Genomic DNA, 20,789 nt, shown 5'->3' on the forward strand with positions numbered 1-20,789 from the left:
CGCACATCCTGGGCGGCGTGGAGCATTATGGGAATCGTAGTAGAAGGGAGTCTGGGCGAGTTGAGAGAGATGTGATCCGTAGAGCTTCCGAGAATAGCACGCGGAGGACAAGGTTCTGCGAAGAGAGAGAGAGACTCAGAGGCAGTGTGGGAAGTGTAGTCCAGTTGGCTTAGCGGATGATTCGGGGTGGTCGCCGAGGTTCCGGAAAGAGACTGAAAAGGCCTGAAAAGAGGTAGGTGCGGCGAATCGCGCGGCTGCGAACTGAACTCAGGGAGCGAATCGAGGGTTTCCGGGGCCTGCTGTCGCTCCCGGCCTGGCTCTAAGTCCTCCTGGAGCCAAGGCCCGTGTTGCCATGGAAACTCTCGCCCTGGACCCTTGAGTGCAGCCCGGGAGCTGCGGCAGGAGTGCTGTTCTCCGCTGTCAGGAAGTTCTCTTGGCAGTTTCTGAGCTGGGTGGGTTTTCGGTGGATTTGGGCAGTGGTGAAACAATAAGCTCAAAGAGCCCTCTAGCGCCGAAGTGAAATAAAGATCAGGCGGAGGAGCCACGCCCCAATTTTGCTGTCTTAGCAGGTCTTTCTGTTTTATTCTCAGTGAGATGATGAATGTGAGGCGTCAGGTAAAATGCAAGCAAGCAACTTTGCACAACCCTGCTGCCCTGGGTGCTGGGGCATCAGAGGTGGACAAGACAAGATTTTTGTCCACTTGTAGCGGGTGAAGGTGAGAGTGAAGTCGCTCAGTCGTGTCCAACTCTTTGCGACCCCATGGACTGTAGCCTCCCAGGCTTCTCTGTCCATGGGATTTTCCAGGCAAGAGTACTGGAGTGGGTTACCATTTCCTTCTCCTTGTAGGGGGTGGAGATGCTCAAAATACTGGTGTTTCCAGAGCTGGAAAGAGCTCCCTCCCCTCCCCTAGGCCTCTTTACGATAATAATGGCTATTTACTGTGAAAAATTCTGAAAGAGATGGGAATACTAGACCTCCTGACCTGCCTCCTGAGAAATCTGTATGCAGGTCAAGAAGCAACAGTTAGAACTGGACATGGAACAACAGACTGGTTCCAAATTGGGAAAGGAGTAGTCAAGGCTATATATTGTCACCCTGCTTATTTAACTTCTATGCAGAGTACATCATGTGGAATGCCAGGCTGGATGAAGCACAAGCTGGAATCAAGACTGCAGGGAGAAATATCAATAACCTCAGATATGCAGATGACACCACCCTTATGGCAGAAAGTGAAGAAGACTTAAGAGCCTCTTGATGAAAATGAAAGAGGAGAGTGAAAAAGTTGGCTTAAAACTCCACGTTCAGAAAACTAAGATCATGGCATCTGGTCCCATCACTTCACGGCAAATAGATGGGAAACAATGGAAACAGTGACAGACTTTATTTTTTTGGGCTCCAAAATCACTGCAGATGGTGACTACAGCCATGAAATTAAAAGACGCTTGCTCCTTAGAAGAAAAGCAATGACAAACCTAGATAGCATATCAAAAAGGAGAGACATTACTTTGCCAACAAAGGTTCATCTAGTCAAAGCTTTGGTATTTCCAGTAGTCATGTATGGATGTGAGAGTTGGAATATAAAGAAAGCTGAGCAACTGAACTGAACTGATTGAGTGTTTACTAAACGCCAGGTTTTGTTACAGGAATTTATGTTGCAATATGACATTTAATCCATAGAACAACAGATACAGACCAAGAAACCAAAATCTAGTGAAAGGTGAAGCCAGTTGTCCAAGATCAGTGGGGATGGAATTAGAACCTCTGCCTCCAATTGTTATTCAGTTGCTCAGTCTTGTCAGACTCTTTGCGAGCCTATGGACAGTAGCATGCCAGCCTTCCCTGTCCTTCACCATCTCCTGGAGTTTGCTCAAACTCCTGTGCATTGAATCGGTGATGCCATCGAATCATATCATCCTCTGTCATCCCCTTCTCCTCCTGCCTTCAATCTTTCCCAGCATCAGGATCTTTTCTGATGAGTCGGCTCTTTGCATCAGGTAGCCAAAGTATTGAAACTTCAACTTCAGCATCCGTCCTTACAATGAGTATTCAGGGTTGATTTCCTCTAGGATTGACTGGTTTGATCTCCTTGCTGTCCAGGGAGCTCTTAAGAGTCTTCTCCAGCACCACAGTTTGAAGGCATCAATTCTTTGGTGATCAGCCTTTTTTATTGTCCCTCTCCCACATCCATATTTGACTACCGGAAAAACTGTAACTTTGACTGTATGAACTTTTGTAGGCAAAATAATGTGTGTGCTTTTTAATATGCTATCTAAGTTTGTCATTGCTTTTCTTCTAAGGAGCAAGTGTCTTTTAATTTCTGGCTGCAGTCACCATCCACAGTGATTTTGGAACCCAAGAAAATAGTCTGTCACTGTTTCCATTGTTTTCCCATCTATTTGCCATGAAGTGATGGGACCGGATGCCATGATCTTCGTTTTTTGAATGTTGAGTTTTAAGCCAGCTTTTTCACTCTCCTCTATCACCTTCATTAAGAGGCTCTTTAATTCCTCTTCGCTTTCTGCCATAAGTGTCATCTGCATATCTGAGGTTATTGATATTTCTTCCTGCAGTCTTGATTCCAGCTTGTGCTTCATCCAGCCTGGCATTTTGCATGATGTACTCTGCATAGAAGTTAAATAAGCAGGGTGACAATATACAGCCTTGACGTACTCCTTTCCCAGTTTTGAACCAGTCTGTTGTTTCATGTCCGGTTCTAACTGTTGCTTCTTGATCTACATACGGGTTTTTCAGGAGGAGGTAAGGTGGTCTGGTTTTCCCATCTCTTTCAGAATTTTCCACAGTTTGTTGTCATCTACACAGTCCAAGGCTTTGGTGTAGTCAATGAAGCAGAAGTAGATGTTTTTCTGGAATTCTCTAGCTTTTTTATGATCCAAGACATGTTGGCAATTTGATCCCTGGTTCCTCTGCTTGTACATAAATTCAGCTTGTGCATCTGAAAGTTCTCAGTTTACATACTGTTGAATCCTAGCTTAAAGGATTTTGAGCATTACTTTGGCTAGCATGTGAAATGAATACAATTGTGTGGTAGTTTGAACATTCTTTGGCATTGCTCTTCTTTGGTATTGGAATGAAAACTGACCTTTTCCAGTCCTGTGGCTGCTGCTGAGTTTTCCAAATTTGCTGGCATATTAAGTGCAGCACTCTACAGCATCATCTTTTAGGATTTGAAATAACTCAGCTAGAATTCCATCACCTCCACTAGCTTTGTCTGTAGTGATGCTTCCTAAGTCCCACTTGACTTCACACTCTAGGATATCTTTCTCTAGGTGAGTGATCACATATCTGGGTCATTAAGATCTTTTTTGTGTAATTTTTCTATGTATTCTTGCCACCTCTTCTTAATATCTTCTGCTCTTGTTAGGTCCATACAATTTCTGTCCTTTATTGTGCCTATTTTTGCATGAAATATTCCCTTGGTATCTCTAATTTTCTTGATGAGATCTCTAGTCTTTCCCATCCTACTGTTTTCCTCTATTTCTTTCCCTTGTTCACTTAAAAAGGCTTTCTTATCTCTCCTTGCTGTTATCTGGAACTCCGCATTCAAATGGGTATATCTTTCCTTTTCTCCTTTGCCTTTCATTTCCACAGTTTCCACATTTCCACAGCCTCTTCTCTTCTTAGCTGTTTGTAAGGCCTCCTCAGGCAACCTTTTTGCCTTTTTGCAATTATTTTTCTTGGGGAAGGTTTTGATCACTGCTTCCTATACAGTGTTACAAACCTCTATCCATAGTTCCTTAGGCACTCTGTCTGTTAGATCTGACCCCTTGAATCTATTTGTCACTTCCACTCTGTAATCATAAGGGATTTGATTTAGGTCATACCTGAATGGCCTAGTAGTTTTCTCTTTGTTCTTCAATTTAAATCTGAATTTGGCAATAAGGAGTTCATGATCTGAGCCGTAGTCAACTCCCAGCCTTGTTTTTGCTGACTCTATAGAGCTTCTCCATCTTTGGCTACAAAGAATATAATCAATCTGATTTCGATATTGACCATCTGGTGATGTCCATGTGTAGAGTCTTCTCTTGTGTTGTCGGCAGAGAGTGTTTGCTGTGACCAGGGTGTTTTCTTGGCAGAACTCTGTTAACCTTTGTCCTCTTAAACACTCATTTTGTACTCCAAGGCCAAACTTGCCTGTTACTCCAGTTACCTCTTGACTTCCTACTTTTGCATTCCAGTCCCCTGTGATGAAAAGGACATCTTTTTTTGGTGTTACTTCTGGAAGATCTCGTAGGTCTTCATAGAACCATTGAACTTCAGCTTCTTCAGCATTAGTGGTTGGGACATGGATTTGGATTACTGTGATATTGAATGGTTTGCCTTGGAAACGAACAGAGATCATTCTGTCATTTTTGCGATTGCACCCAAGTACTGCATTTCGGACTCTTGTTGATTGTGAGGGCTACTTCATTTTCTTCTTCTAAGGGATTCTTTCTTGCCCTTAATAATAGATATAGTGGTTATCTGAATTAAATTTGCCCATTCCAGTCCATTTTAGTTCACTGATTCCTAAAATGTCGATGTTCACTCTTGCCATGTCCTGTTTGACCACTTCTAATTTACCTTGATTCATGAACCTTGGATTTCAAAGTGATCAAACCAGTCAATCCTAAGGGAAATCAGTCTTGAATATTCATTGGAAGGGCTGATGCTCCAGTACTTTGACCACTGATGGGAAGAACACACTCCTTAGAAAAGATTCTGATGCTGGGAAAGATTGAAGGCAGCAGGTGAAGGGGATGACAGAGGATAAGATGGTTGGATGGCATCACTGACTCAATGAATATGAGCTTGAGCAAGCTGTCGGAGTTGGTAATGGATGGAAGGCTGGCGTGCTGGCGTCCATGGGGTCACAGGGTCAGACATGACTGAGCGCCTGAACTGAACTGACTGATGGACCTAACATTCCAGGTTCCTATGCAATACTCATCTTGACAGCATCAGACTTTACTTTCACCTCCAGACACATCCACAACTGTGTGTTATTTCTGCTTTGGACCAGCCTCTTCATTCCTTCTGGAATTGTTTCTCTGCTCTTCTCCAGTAGCAGTTGGACACCTACCGACCTGGGTAGTTAAATCTTTCAGTGTTGTATCTTTTTGCCTTTGCATACTGTTCATGGGGTTCTCAAGGCAATCGTGCTGAAGTGGCTTGCCATTCCCTCTCCAGTGGACCACGTTTTGTCAGAACTCTCCACCATGACCCATCCGTCTTGGGTGGCCCTATGCCACATGGCTCACAGAGTCATTGAGTCAGGCAAGGTTGTGGTCCATGAGGTCAGTTTGGTTAGTTTCCTGTGATTGTGGTTTTCATTCTTCCTGCCTTCTGATGGATGAGGATAAGAGGCTTGTGTAAGCTTCCTGCTGGGGGGAGCTGGCTGTGTGGCCAGCTGGGTCTTGCTCTGGTGGGAAGGCCATGCTCGTTCCCCTGCAGAGCAGGCACTTTTATCTGTTTGCAGAAAGGTTAAAATGTGTCTCAGTTCTTTTCTCTTAAGCATTCTCCACTCTTGGAACTTTGGCCTCCTGTACTTTTTTGTCTACTTTGGAATCAAGATAATATCTGATTTAGTACAAAGCAATTTTAAATGTGATGTACTGGTGTTTTGTATTGATAACATTACTTGTGTCTGTCCCAACCTTCATGGGAGGAGGAGAGACGTTTCTTCCTTTGTGTATTTCAAAGTCCTGTCTATATCCTAGATACATATATTAATCATTTATATCTGTACATATATTTTTGGTGTTTGTTTGTTTGTTTTTTGCTTGGTTAGAAGTGGATTTATTTAGAGAGAAACACACTCCCCAGACAGAGTGTGGACCATCTGAGAAGGGGAAAGGGGCCTATACATATTTTACTTACATCATTCTCATGTAATCCTCTCCCTGTGACCTACGTACAATTTTTATAGGAGGGTGACTTTTTTTTTTTGCCCATTCTCGAGGCATGTGGATCTTAGTTCCCCAACCAGGAATCAAACTGGTGCCCACTGCAGTGGACACACAGCGTCCTAACCATTGGACTGTCAAGGAATTTCCTAGGAGGCTGACATTTATTAATCAAACTGAGCAGCTAAGACTTTATCTGAGCTAGCTTTATCTAAATAGGGGTAATTTTGCCAGCATCATGGTATTTCTGTGCCAAAGTAAACCTGAGAATGTAAAAAGAAGAGTGTAGCACAGTGCTCAAGAAAAGTTCATTTCACTTTTTTTTGTTTGTTTGTTTGGATCTCTCAGTTTATTCAACAAAACATTTACTGACTGGTTATTATAGATGATCTCTACTGGATACCGTGCGGATATAAAGATGATGCCATCAACAGGCTTTAAACTCAATTGAGGAGTTTTATTTTCTTCTTTAAAAAAAAAAAAAAACAAGCAGCTTCTTTCTTTTTTTTTTTTTTTTTAGCATAAGCATTACTTTCGGTTTTCAGATTCCAGAGTGTTCTCTTGAGCCTCTGTGCGTACTTATTCTCTCTGCCTGGGATGCCGTTAATCCCCCTTTTCTGCCTGTCCTTCAAATATCGACTTAGACATCATCTCCTCCACATCCCTGTTCACCCCACTGGATTGGGTACCTATGTGATGCCGTTACATTGCCCTCATCAAAGTTCTTAGTACAGTATATTGTGATTTTCTATTTATGTTTGTTTTCCCCACAGACTGTGACTATGCCTTTTAACTCAGTAGCTGGAGCACAGGAAACTGTTTGTTGAATGAATGACCTATCCATTGAGGACCTATTTAGACCTTGAGGATAACCCTGTGAGCTGGTGAGTTAGAGGGAGCTTTCATACGATTTTGCAAACTGATTTTAGCATTCAGGAGTGATCACAAATCTCTCACAATTCCCACATAATGTTGGTCAAATCTATTGGCTTGTATACTCTCCTACTCACTATACTGAATTAAAATGTGATATTTTAGCTTTATTCTCTTAGCTAGAGTATTTCTCTGGGAATGGACATGAGATTAAAGTGATTGATGCCTAGAATCCTCTCTTATAGGCAGCTTGCTATTTTAAGTTCTGGAAGAAAGAGATTTTTGGAATAACAGAGTTGTGGATCGGCATCATGTAATAAAAATGTGATAATTATATCCCTAAGGACTTAGAAGGCAGCGTGTGATTCCAGCTGAGTCTTTGTAGCACCATTTGTTTTTGTGTGCATGCTTACAAACTGGTCTTATGTTTGTAGCTGAGATTTATGCCTTATAATTTTTTCTCCTCTCTACCATTTTTAACAGCTAATAGTTTACTGGATCTGCCCTTTAGTGTTGATTTCATTATGCTGCGACGAAAACCAACCCGCCTGGAGCTGAAACTTGATGATATTGAGGAGTTTGAGAGCATTCGAAAGGACCTGGAGGTAAGAGTACAGCGTTCAAACCCTTAGGAATATTTAAAACAGTAACCCTTAACTTGTGAACTCCAGATTCCCATACCAACAGCTTGTTTGAAATCTCTGTTTGGATGCTTTACAGGCATCTTAAACATAATGTATTAGCTTCCTGTGTCTGCTGTAATGAGTTTCCACAAACTTGGTGGTTTCAAACAACAGAGATTTAGGCTTTCACAGTTCTGCAGGCAAGAAATCTGAAATCAGTATCACTGATCCAAAATCAAGATGTCAGCAGCGCTGCGCTCCCTCCAGAGACTGTAGGGGACAGTTCTGTTCCTTGACTGCTGCAGCTTCTGGTGGCTGCTGGCATTCCTTGACTTGTGGCCACATCAGTCCGGTGTCTCCTGTGATCACATCGTCTTCTCTGCCTGTCAAGTCTCCCTCTGCCCTCTCTTAACAAGTTACATGCATTGGCATTAAGGGCCCACCCACATATTCCAGGGAAATGTCCCCATCACAACATCCTTAATTCAATCACATCTAAAAAGACCATTTTCACATACAAGGCAACAATTACAGGATCCAGAGATTAGGGCCTGATAGCTTTGGAGGTCATTATTCAGTGTACTACACTTAATATGTTAAAAGAGAAAACTCTTAATTTCTTCCTCGAACCATTTTCACCTCAGTATGCTCTATGTCAGTATCTATATAGTTGCTCACGCCATAATCCTGAGAGTCAATCTTGAGTTCTCCCTTTCCCTCACCTTTTATATTCAGTTTTTCCAAAAATCCTTTGGTTCTACCTTCAGAATATTTCTAGTATCTCCCCATACCTTTTTTATCTCCACTGTTAGAACCCTATTCCAATAACCGTTACCTCACTGGAAAATTCAAGTAGCATCCAAGTTGTCTCTCTATTTCCACTCTTGTGTCTTCAATCCTTTCTCCATTAGGTATCTATATAGAATGATCTTTAAAAACTTTCAGCTTATGTTATTCTCATGCTTAAAACTCCTCAGTGGTTTCCTGAACCTGGAATAAAACCCCTATTCCTTATCATGCCTGCAAGTTTTTGTATGTTCTGGCCTCTCAGATTTCATCTTCTACCACTCTTTGCCTTGCCCTCTGTACCCTAGGCACATTGGTTTGCCTTTATTTCCTTGAACATGCCAGACTATTTATAACTCATGGCCTTTTGCACATGTTATTTTCCTCTGCCTGGAGTCCTTCCTCTTTCTTCATGTCTCAGTGTGAATGTGGCCTCCTCAGTCTGAGAGGCCTCTTCTGTCCAACTTCAGTGTTTGTTTCATTCCTACCCGTGCTCTCTCCATCTCATTAGGGTCTCTCAAAACACTTTATTCTTTTATTTCATAGCACTTATTATAATTTATAATGATTTGTTTGTTTATTGTAAAATCATTTACATTAGGAACGCTGATTGTAAAGATCATGTCTGTGTTCTCCACTGTTGAGTTCCCAGCATCTATTGGAGTTCAACATGTATTTTTTAAGCATAGCCTTACCCCACAGTATTAGATGTCAATCAGTAAGACTTAAATTCTTTATTGGCTTTCATAATAAAGTCCAAATTCCTTAGGATGACATGAAAGGCCCTTTTGATCTGGTCCTCGGTCATCTCTCCACTTTATCTTCTCCTGACGAGTTATCTTTAATTTCAGTGCCAATAAACACTCGGTGCTCTTTCCCTGAAATGCTGTTTATGGTTTAAACTTCAGTTGTAATAAGTCTTATAAATTATAAAGTGTTAGTATCATACTGAAATTTGACCTTGCAGAGTCAGCTCACCATTGAGTTACCTTTTTTTTAATTGAGCTAATTCTTATCACTGAGTAGTATTTCATGGGATATATATATATATCTATATAGATATATATCTCTGTCTATCTATCTATTTGGATAGATAGATATATATGCATCTGCTTTATCCACTCATCTGTCAAGAGACACTTAGGTTGTTTCCATATGTTGGCTATTGTAAATGATGCTGTGATGAACATGGTGGTGAGCTCATCTTTTTGAAATAGTGTTTTTATTTTCTTTGGCTATATACCCAGGAGTGGAATTGCTGGATCATATGGTAGTTCTACTCTTAACTTTTTGAGAAATCGCCATTCTGTTTTCCATAGTGGTTGTACCAGTTTACATTCTCACCAACAATGTGTGATTTCCTTTTCTCCACGTCCTAACACCTATTATTTGTCTTTTTAATAATAGCCATTCTAATGAGCATGAGGTGATATCATATTGTGGTTTTGATTTGCATTTCTCTAGTAATTAGTGATGTTGAACATCTTTTCTTATACCTGTTGGTCATCTGTATGTCTTCTTTGGAAAAATGTCTATTCAAATTCTTGGGTCATCTGGTTTTTTTTGTTGTTGTTGAGTTGTATGAGATCTTTATATATTTGGGGTATTAATCCCTTATCAGATAAATTATTTGCAGTTACTTTCTCCCATTTGGTATCCTGCCTTCTCATTTTGTTGATGGTTTCTTTTGCTGTGCCAAAGATTTTTAGTTTGATATAGTCCTATTTGTTTATTTTTCTTTTGTTTCCCTTGCCTGAGGAAACAGTACTCAGAATGACTGACAAGACTGATTCAAATAGCATACCACCTATGTTTTCTTCTAGGAGTTTTATTGTTTCAGGAGGTCTTATATTAAAGTCTTCAATCCATTTTGAGTTAATTTTTGTGTTTGGTGCAAGATAGTGGTCTAGCTTCATTCTCTTGCATGTGGCTGTTCAATTTTCTCAACAGCATTTATTTAAGAGACTGTCCTTTCTCCACTGTAAGTTCTCTGCTATTTTGTTGTAGATCAATTACCTGTATATGTGAAGGTTTATTTCTGGGCTCTTAGTTCTGTTCCATTGATCTGTCTCTTTTTCTGCCAATACCATGCTGTTTTGATTACTGTGGCTTTGTAGTGTAATTTGAAATCAGGGAATGTGATGCCTCCAGGCTTGTTCTTTTTTTTTCAAGATTGCTTTGGCTCCTCGGGGTCTTCTGTGGTCCTATACAAATTTTAGGAATTTTTGTTCTATTTCTGTGAAAAATGTTCTTGGGATTTTGATGGGGATTGCATTGAATCTGTAGATTGCTTTAGGGAGTATAGACATTTTAACTGTCCTATCCATGAGCATAGAATACCTCTTCATTTATTTGTCTTTAGTTTCTTTCAACAATGGCTCGTTCTTAAGTGTACAGGTCTTTTTACCTCCTTGGTCAAATTTATTCCTAGATATAAATTTATTCCTTGATATTTTTGTTGTTGTTTTTAATCTTTTTACTACAGACAGTTATTTAATGGGTTTCACTTGTTTTAGAGCAACTTTGGAGGGAGGAATGGTTTTTGTCCTATGCTAAAATGAAACAGAAAACCGGTATTTTATTTATCACTGGAATTAGTTTGATTACATTTTGCTGACTCTGGATTTTGAAACAGTCAGCAGTTGTTCACAGTTGGAAGCCTTTTAAATGATTTCATTTTACTTGGATATTCTGAGTTTCTCAGTTTATAAAATGACATCAACCTGTGCCTTTTAGAACTTGTCTTCACAAACGTGTTCAGGGAGAGCTTTTCTAATGTTATGTTAGGTAGTATAACCTAGAGAGTAACTCAGGAAGGTCATTATGTTTGTGTGTATATATATATGAAGTAATACCTCACTGATGCACTGTAACACTTTGACGCTGGCATCTAAATGCTCCCAGTTCAGCAGTGGTGAGGAGTAGCAGTGAGTGGGAAGAACAGCAGCGATCCCAGGGGTCGGGATTGGTGTCTTGAGCCCTTCTTGTGATCAGAAACTCTCAGGTAGTCAGGTCAGGCGTTGTGGGATGTTAGTTTCTGTCTTTGAAAGTGGTCAAACTGAGACATTGACTGTGAATTCTGTAGTAACTTGTGGCTGGAGCCAAACCTTCTATCTGAAAACAGAAATGAATTCCCCAAATCAGACAGACCTCATGATAAGATAGCACAAAACTTTCTATTCCTGTGTTACATTTTATCTCATGGTGTCTGGAGAAGGATATGGCAACCCACTCCAGTACTCTTGCCTGGGAAATCCCATGGATGGGGGAGCCTGGTAGGCTACAGTCCATGGGGTCATAAAGAGTCGGACATGACTGAGCAACTTCACTTTAAACTTAAAAATAATAATAATAATCTCATGGTGTCATCTGTTAATTTCTGGTGGTTATTATTTTACCGGTCACTTTAATTTCCATCTGTTGTGTGGACTTTGCTCTGATTCATCTTCTACTTTAATGGTCTATTTCTCTGAGTCTGTGACATCCTGGAAGGTAGGGCTTACATCTTTTGTCACTGCATCCTCTTGGACCCCTACCCATCTAAACCTAGGATTTCAGTTTATTGTTGTATAATCCCAAACCCTATCCTTTACCCTAATGCCTAATATATGGTAAGTGCTAAAGAAATATTTGTTAATGAATAGAATATTACCTTAACACTAAAACATTTAAACTTTCAGACCCGTAAAAAACAAAAGGAAGATGTGGACATTGTAGGAGGCAGTGATGGAGAAGGTGCCATTGGACTCAGCAGTGATCCCAAGAGCCGGGAACAAATGATTAATGATCGAATTGGTTATAAACCCCAACCAAAGCCCAACAGTCGTTCATCTCAATTTGGAAATTTTGAGTTTTAGAGGTGGATTATCTTGTGTGCCAGAGCCCTGGAATGGAGTACAATGATGGCGGAAACGCAAACAAGATTTAGAGAATGGAGTGCTCTCAGTCAGGCAGAATGTTTTATCTCCTGCAGAGAAATACTTCTGCATGAGATTACGGATGCTTAACTTTCACTCTGAAAGCTGAAATTCACACTCTGGTTTGTCTCTGGAAAATGACTCGGTAAAACTTGTCTGATTTTTGTTTTTAAAAATAAATATATTTTTGGGAAAGTGTGTGACATCCTTAATGAAATATAATAGCACCATTAAATTACTACATCATTCTTCTCATCTTTATTAAAAGACCCTATGTGTAGAATGGGCTTTTCCAGGTGGCTCAGTGGTAAAAGAATCCCTGCCATCGCAGGAGATAACGAGTTTGATGGCTGGGTCAGTAAGATCCCCTGAAGAATGGCAACCTACTCCAGTATTCTTGCCTGGGAAATCCCATGGACAGAGGAGCCTGGTGGGATACAGTCCATGGGGTTGCAAAGAGTTGGACACAACTTAGCAACTACACAACAAACACACAACACATCCAGTTGATCCCTGTAACTGATTTTCACTTAATTCATTTATCTGACAAGTATTTAGTGAGTGCCTCCTATGTGCCAGGTACCATTCTAGGCACTTAGTAACATTAGCGAACAAATCGAGATCCCTGCCCTTGTGATTAGAATCTCATGATTTTGTATAAACTTGATCAAGTTGTGGATTTCCAGAATCTTTATAGAATGACTTTGTAACTAGTTTGAGAGGATCCTCCCCCCAGTTTTCCTTCTTTCCCAAACTGCCTGCGGAGTTTTCCTAATGAGTCAATCTGAGAGGAAGCTCAGAGACTAGAATTATGTCCCATTGTTTTCAGTTTAATTCAACTACTGGGAACTGCCAACTGTAGTAGAAAAGAACCTCTGGAATCATCAGTTCTGTAGAGACCCACTAGCATGATTTTACCCAGCCTTTCTGGGGTAGTTTAAGTCTGAGTAATAACAATGTGGGAGGCAGGAAGAGAAGAGGATATATAGTTTTCATGTCTTCCCTACCATTCTTACAATAGTTTTATTCTTCCACTTTTATCTAGGATTTTCCATTTTCTTATCTTGAAAACACAGCAACAGTGGCTCCAGATAGGGAAACTGAGTTTAATTATTTTGAATGCTACAAAGGCCAGGATCAAAGAGAAAAAAAAAGTCACACAAGACTGCCTAAACCAGTCACTGTGGCTTCCCGGCATGAGTGGGCACAGAAGCACAAAAACACTGTGCCTTCTGAGTTTCTTCTTCCCTCCCAATAGCCATACTCAAGAGGATGTTATGTCAGCGTAAACACAGGGAAGCGATTATGAGATGATAAAATCTTTGGTGTACTGAGATATTGCATCTTCATGAAGACTGTCTCCTGCACAAAAGGTCATTGAACTCTTCTGGCATGTACAAAGCCTGTTGTTTTAAGTAAAGTAGGAGGACAGTGAGATGAAAATATAACTGGATCACGCCACCTGAACGACGGACATCTTAAAAACTGATGACAATGGCCAGAGTCCATGTGGACAATGAAGAAACCACTGATTCTGATATCACTGTGGGTGGAAGACACACATAGAATCACAAAATCAAAATATTTATTTGTTCTTTTGCACATGACACTGTTAAAATATTCCTACGACAGCAACACTGCCCTCCAGGAGCTTACAATCTAAAATAGTCAACGTTAATTGTAGACCCAGTGATTAAGGCATTACATCAAATGCAGACTTTATATCTTTAGATGTATCTTCTCAAGGAAGCAGCTGGAGAGGGCAGGACCAACAGTAAATGACATGAAAGTATACTCTCTACCACCTCCCCTTCCAGCTTCTATAGGGAACCCAAAACCAGTGCCCCACAGCCTAAAAGGGAATTCCAGACAACCCTACCATAGAAGTAGTGAAGAAACCTTAGTCTCTGATTCCCTGGTGGACAGAGAATTCTGTCTGTGGGCAGTGAGGGGCTGAGTGTTCCTCTGGCATAGGTTGGAGACGGTACCTAAGATTTTGTAACTTAGTGGATAGTACCAGGTAGCCCTTTACGCAGCCTCATAGAAATTCCAACAGGATAACTGCTCATCAAAGTGTGCTTAGGGTCTCGAACAAGTTTTACAGCTTCCAGTTAGTATCAATATCCAAACCCACTGCAGAGCATTGTCCAGTGCATTGGGAGGGCTAGGGAGATTAGCAGACTAGATGTGTGGGATAAAAGACTGAAAGACAGTAAGGGGCCAAAGACAGGGCAACACAGCTTCTGCTTGTTGTGAACAGGAGGAAAAGAGCAATTTGGATCCAAAAGGAACAAAGAAGTCAGGCACTAAAATTCTAAATGAACAGGGGTACAGATATGAAAATCAACAAGATTATCAATATTAACATAGTCCAAGAGCTCAAGAAAGGCAGAATTTAAGGTTTACTTTTTTTTTTTACCCCCTTCACTAGTTTCTTCCTTTGGCAACCTAGCTCAAGATCACAGAATTCAGGTTTTTCATGAGACTCTGTCTTGAATACCCAAAGACATATCCCAAATTGCTTCTCTCTGACAGTCTGAAATTCACAGCATTTTGTCTTAACTGGCCTTGATTTTTCATACCTTGAAAATAACCTGATGAGGTTATTTCATAGCAGATCATGACAAGATGTCTAGAGAGTACCAGGGTTACTACTAAACATTGATTCTTATTTTATTTCTCAGGGTTTTTATTATTCATTGGCTTCTGAGACAGTACAGGCTATTTGTACCTTAATGTTGGATTTTTATCAGTACCTGTCATTCCCTTTGCTTATACTAAGTGTCAGCACTACAAGGGGTTGGAATGAGAGAAAAACATAAAATTTTAAATGTTGGTTCTTAGGTTTTAACCTCGATCCAGTAAGCTCATAACCCTCTCTTGGTTCAAAGCCATGCAAGTACACATTTCTTGCCCTCCAATATTTAACTGGCATCAACAGAGAAAGTACAAACTTCAAAACCACAACAGAGGCCAACAGGATAGCTATGTTTTCTCTCTCCTGCCCTGAGGCACAAAAGGAGTCTAGCACCAAGGAGGGCAGGATTTAATAGACCAGCACAAGAAGAGTCACTACACAGAGGTAGGTTGGACTGGGAACGAGACTGCCGCGTAGAGTAACGAGAATAAAAATCCAATATGATTCTTCACCAAGGAAAGTAATTTTTGGCCACTTGTGATCTAATTAAGCTCTCCCCACCCCGAGTAACAAAGATGGTCATGCAGAGAATGAGGGTCTGCCTGGTATGTCTTTGGATGTCCGGGCTGAGGAAAACCTGACCATCAGCTGACCACACCCTAAGCCTCTTCAAGAGAGGCCTGGGCTTTTGCCCTTCTAAACCAAGACTGGCTGATTTACATTGCAGATCAAAGGTCTTTCTCAACCTTCAGGCTACTTCCAAGAAATTACAGATCTTTAAAAATAAGGACTAGTGATCTCATACATGCCAAGAAAAGTTACTTTGGCTCCAGCCCTTCCATGCATGTGGGCCTGGGCATACAGACACAGCCAGGACTGAATAAATGTTTGTGGAATGATTAAGTATTGACCAGCAGCATTTAGCACATAAGTTAAGCCCAGACACACCACCTACTACTAGCAAGTCAAACTCCCGTGCCCAGTCCCAGGTAGCTCACCCACCAGGTGATACTCCCTTAGTATAAAGCAGAGATGCTCAAAGTATGGTCCCCTGATCATCAGCAAGAGCATCACTTGGGAATTTGTTAAAAATACCGATTTAGGAGCTCTGGGTCAAGGCCCAACAACTGTGTTTTTAACAAGCTCTCTAGGTGATTTTCTGATGCATGCTAAAGTTTAAAAATCACTGGTTTAGAGGCAGATACATGAAAACAATAATGGGAGAAAATGTTTAAATGCTTGCTTCATTCAGCTGTGACATACTAAGGTACCAAGTCAAAGTGAAAATGTCAATGGTTTCATTTTAAAATATCTATTTTCTCAAATTGATTGTCACCTTTTTTTCCTTGATTAACAAGTTCATTCTAATTAAAATATTAAGTGGGAACATAAGTTGATTAGTCAGCCACCCAAGAATGCACTGTTCTGCAATTTACAGTCTCAAACCATCTCTCTGCCCCCTACAAAGGTTTCAGTGCAACACGTCACATCTAGGGAAGGCATAACCTATCTCCCACTCATTGAGTCCAAAGACTAAAACATGTTTGGGTTCTGGGTTTAACTGGGCAAGACTTTCCCTCGCCTGCCATCAATCCTGGCTAAAGTTAACCCATTACCATCACTGACCCAGGAAAGACCCATCAAGTTCACAAACTGTTTAAAAGAAAAAAAAGAACACAAGACTAAAAACAAGGAAGCAGGCGATTAAGCCATTGAACAGAAAGCTACCTGGATTAGATAAGAACATAAAACTCGGATCTAAGATAATGAGGGAGGAGGGGACTTCTCCTGAGTGGCTTCAACTCAAGAGAAATGGGAAACTCAGCTCATTAGGGAAAAAAGTGTGGGGGGAAGGAGGTTACCACTTTAGCTCAGAGACTGTAAGCTAAACCTCTGTTGAGCAGGTGATGTGTGTCGTAAGGAGATGAGGAGCAAGAAGAGAAGGTAGAATCCTGTCTTCCAGTCTTGAACTGCTTCCCCCTGCAATCGATGAGGCCGCCCCACGGAGTGAGGTGTCAATGGCAATGCTCTGTGATGTCCACGACCACCGCCTTCTTCCAGCTGAAGAGGAAGTACCCTGTGCCAGCCCCAGCTGCGACAGCAATGCAGAGGTACCCGTTGTAGGTCATGAAGATGAGCATGAGGAAGTAGCTGATGACCACCTGGATGATGTGCAGCACTGTCTGCAGGAGGTGCGGGAAGCTTAGCATTTGCTGCCTGGAGAGGAGACAGGGACACAAGAGTTAGGGCCCCGGGAGTGCTCAGGCAGCTCGGCACGCGCTTCGGGAGAAAGGAAGGGAACAGTTGTGGTCATGAGCTCAGCTTGGGCTGCCCTCTCTCACAGTCACCTTGGCAACTCCAGGGTACTTGTGTCTACGCAAGTTTTGTTTGTTGGTCCTTGGGATGAAAAATGATAGGGCTATGAGGTTAATAGACATCAACCAGATATGGTTCTACGGCAGCAGGAGGAAAGCTCTTCAGGAGGAGGGGAGAGGGAGGGTGGAAGGTGACTCACTTCCACCTTGGAACCTGAAAGGATGGCCCACACCCGCCCACACTTATTTCTGCAAACATTTTCAGGCCTTCCACCTTCGCAAAGCTCACACTCTTAAAAACTTGGAAACAACAACAAAAAAACAAAACAAAAACTTGGAAACAATTGACAGTGGGGTGGTATAGTAGACAGTTCTTAATTAGGGATCAGGAGACCTGGCTGTTTATCTCCTCTGTCACTCACTAGTTCTGTCACCTTAGATGAGTCACAATCTGGTTGGCCCTCAATCATGGGTACTATTGGAATAAATAATATTGTGCTTACTTGAGAGTAAGACATTTGTCTATAGGATTCCTTGAATTCCAATTTAGCTTTAAGATCTACATGCCTATTATAACTGAATTTTTAAAAGCACTTGCCAATCTGTGGGAAAAACCAATAGTCATCCAAATACTTTCTTAAGTGAAATACAGACCTTTGCACAATCTCATAACAAAATGAGACCAGAACTGGGCAGGTACAACTTTTTTATAGAAAGGAATCAACTGGGTTCTGCCGTTCTTCTGTATAATGACCTAAAACTTCTTTCTCTAATTTGTTTATTATTATTTGACTAATATGTTAAAATATGGATTCTTTTCCTTCTTCCAAGGTGACCAGTGCTTAGAATTCAGAATGAACTCTAAGGAGAGTTAATGTCATTCCTCTTTGGGCCTGCTAATGACTCACAACCCCAAGCCCCCAGAGTGCTGGTCAAGGTGACACAGAACCATTAACTCAGGAAAAGAGCTGTTGCTGATAAAACAGCCACTTTGCTATTTAGCTAATTCAGCTCTCCAGAGCTTCCATCTGGATCTGTTCAATCTTCTTACCCGACAGTTTTGTGTGTCTCCATAAGGATGGTTCCATTTGGTCCTGGGACAGGCATGGAATTGTACCGAATGCTGACTTGTGACTTGCGCAGGAGGCCCTCTCGGGCTATCTTGAGTCCTTCATAGAACATGGCTAGTAAAAACACTGCCACGAAAGCTCCGGCCATTTCTAAGTAGGAAAGGAAAAGATGGCAGTAATGTCAAACATGCAAAATGCTTAGCTGGTATGCTCTCCACGTGAAAAAGAAAATGTAGAAACTGCTCCTCTTTTTTGCGGGGGTGGTGGTGGTGGGGGTGGGTGGGAATGGGCCTTGCCACTCAGCTTGCAGAATCTTAGTTCCCTGACCAGGGACTGAACCCAGGCCCTGGGCAGTCAAAGTGCCATGTCCTAATCACTGGACTGCCAGGGAATTCCAAAAAACTGCTACTCTCTATTCTTTTTTTTTTTTTTTGCTACTCTGTACTGTTAATTCCAGAATATGTTATATTGTTACCTCTTCACTCCCATGGATGGAAGAGAAGGACTAAGATAGTGTTAGTGAAAACTACAGTCTCTACTAAAGAACATACTCATTTTCTGATTAAGATAACAAAAAAATAACTGTAACAATAACCTTTTGATGTCAATGCTTGACATCATTAAATTAGTTTCACACACAGAAACACACAATGTAGAATACATGAAAGAGAAATAAAACACTTATTGTTAAGACTCTGACCTCCCAGTGCAGGGACATAGGTTCCATCCCTGATTGGGGATCCCACATGCTGTGCAGCCTGCCCCTCAAAAAAGTGTTGACTCTATTTCTTGAATGGGCACTTCAATTCTAAGTCTTTCACACTGTGAATTGTTGGTAACAATATGAATGTATTCAAAACTGATTTAACATACTACCTGAATTAAATGCTTCCCTTCTTCCCAAAACAAATCGATTTTGTGGGTCCAAAGATTTATCTTATACCTAAAGTGGTCCACCTGACCACTGAACTTGTACAATTTGAATTTAAGGCACACTAACTCAACATTATAGACTCCAAAAAAATGGATGATTAATTGCCCCCAAACTAGGACTAACTTTAAGATGGGTCAAGAGTCATGAATGCTATAGACCAGTTTGGTAAGCTAGAAAGAGCATAGGATTAGGTCAGAAGCCTTAGGTCCCTGTCCTAGTTCTGACATACTAATTTATTTAGGGCGAATCATCACTATTTGAAGCTTAATTTTTCCGTAAAATGGAAGGACTGTACTTGATTAATAGTTTTGAAGCTAGGGTTATTTTGTGGCATGTATATATAAAATGCTTCTTATGCCATTTGAACTTGACTGTAGTCTTACGTCCAAGACCAATCAAACAGGGAAACACTCTGGAAAAGGGTGAAAGAAAATGGTCTGCCCAAGACTCTGACCTGTATCTAAATTATGTTTCAGAAACTCTAAAACATACACATGTTATTTAAGAGAGGTTTACAGTAGGACCTAAATAATCATTGTGTATCCTTATCTTCCAGGTAGGAAATAGGAAACTAGACGGTTACAATCGCATCTCATGACTCAGTAATTCTGGCAGGAAGAGGTGCTGGGTTTCCAGATTCTTTGTCACTGTCTCTCATGTGAGTGTCACCTTCAAACAACACCTGATGGCTTACTCACCTCCAGCTGTATTAATCACCAAACCAGAAAACAACAGTTCCACGTCCTTAAAGCCAAAGTAGAAGGTCATAGGCTGCCAGGAAACCAAAACATTGTAGTTAGAAACAATGAAAGTTTTTACATGAGAATCGCAGGTCAAGAACACTTATTAGCAGCAGTTCTGGGTAATAAGAAGCATTCACTGAAGTGGAAAGCTTTCTCCTCATTTTAGTATCACTACCACAGGCACTTCTCCGTATGTACTCTCCTTTGCCCTCACTGTCAACTTTTGCCTTTTTATCTTCTACACAAAGAATAAAGAAATTAATCCAGAAAAGGGTCAATTTTGAAAGGAAGACATACTAAAGAGAGAACCATAGAAATATCAGTTCTGGTGTAGCCCTGAAATTAACCTGCCACAAATCACTTGGGCAAATCTTGGGCAAATCACTTGACTTCTCTAGGTCTGCCTTAGTTTATCCTCATCGGTAAAATGATCTTTAACCTCGAAAAAAAATGCTATGACAAACCTAGACAGTGTATTAAAAAGCAGAGACATCACTTTGCCGACAAAGGTCCATATAGTCAAAGTTATGGTCTTTCCAATAGTCATGTATGGATCTAAGAGTTGGACCATCAAGAAGGCTGAGCACCGGACAATTGATGCTTTTGAACTGTAGTATTGGAGAAGACTCTTGACAGTCCCTTGGACTGCAAGGAGGTCAAACCAGTCAATCCTAAAGGAAATCAACCCTGAATATTCATTGGAAGGACTGATACTAAAACCGAAGCTCCAATACTTTGGCCATCTGATGCTAACAGCCAGCTCATTGAAAATCACCCTGATGTTGGGAAAGATTGAGGGCAGGAGGAGAAGGGGACAACAGAGGATGAGATGGTTGGATGGCATCACCGATTCAATGGACATGAGTTTGAGCAAACTCTGGGAGATGGTGAAGGACAGGGAAGCCTGGCGTGTTGCAGTCCATGGGGTCGCAAAGAGTTGGACACAACTTAGTGACTGAACAAGAACAACAAACATAATCATCTTC

At 41.1% G+C, this 20,789-nt stretch overlaps 2 protein-coding genes across 6 annotated transcripts in view; one reads left to right on the plus strand and one right to left on the minus strand.

Annotated features, from left to right (window-relative positions):
• The first annotated feature begins 89 nt into the window (after positions 1–89).
• On the plus strand, positions 90–12,298 carry CDC26 (cell division cycle 26). Of its 2 annotated transcripts, XM_043927809.1 has the most exons (4): positions 90–232; positions 6,678–6,788; positions 7,289–7,382; positions 11,867–12,298. In XM_043927809.1, the coding sequence occupies exons 2-4, from the start codon at positions 6,736–6,738 to the stop codon at positions 12,041–12,043; spliced, it is 324 nt and encodes a 107-aa protein (XP_043783744.1). In that variant the 5' UTR covers positions 90–232; positions 6,678–6,735; the 3' UTR covers positions 12,044–12,298. The 2 variants fall into 2 exon arrangements, with proteins under 2 accessions (XP_043783744.1, XP_043783745.1); XM_043927810.1 differs by lacking the exon at positions 90–232 and having other exon boundaries at positions 6,673–6,788; positions 7,261–7,382.
• A 1,368-nt stretch (positions 12,299–13,666) lies between these two features.
• The window catches only part of SLC31A1 (solute carrier family 31 member 1), a 33,922-nt gene continuing 26,799 nt past the window's right edge, over positions 13,667–20,789 (minus strand). For all 4 annotated transcript variants that reach the window (XM_043927803.1, XM_043927806.1, XM_043927804.1 and 1 more), the window contains 3 exons: positions 19,759–19,831; positions 18,108–18,276; positions 13,667–16,958 (listed from right to left, as the gene is read on the minus strand). In XM_043927803.1, the coding sequence (XP_043783738.1) occupies positions 16,757–16,958; positions 18,108–18,276; positions 19,759–19,831 (444 nt within the window). In that variant the 3' untranslated portion in view covers positions 13,667–16,756. The remainder of the gene's footprint in view (positions 16,959–18,107; positions 18,277–19,758; positions 19,832–20,789) is intronic.

This window comes from Cervus elaphus, chromosome 16, assembly GCF_910594005.1.
Source record: "Cervus elaphus chromosome 16, mCerEla1.1, whole genome shotgun sequence".
NCBI classification, from domain to species: domain Eukaryota; kingdom Metazoa; phylum Chordata; class Mammalia; order Artiodactyla; family Cervidae; genus Cervus; species Cervus elaphus.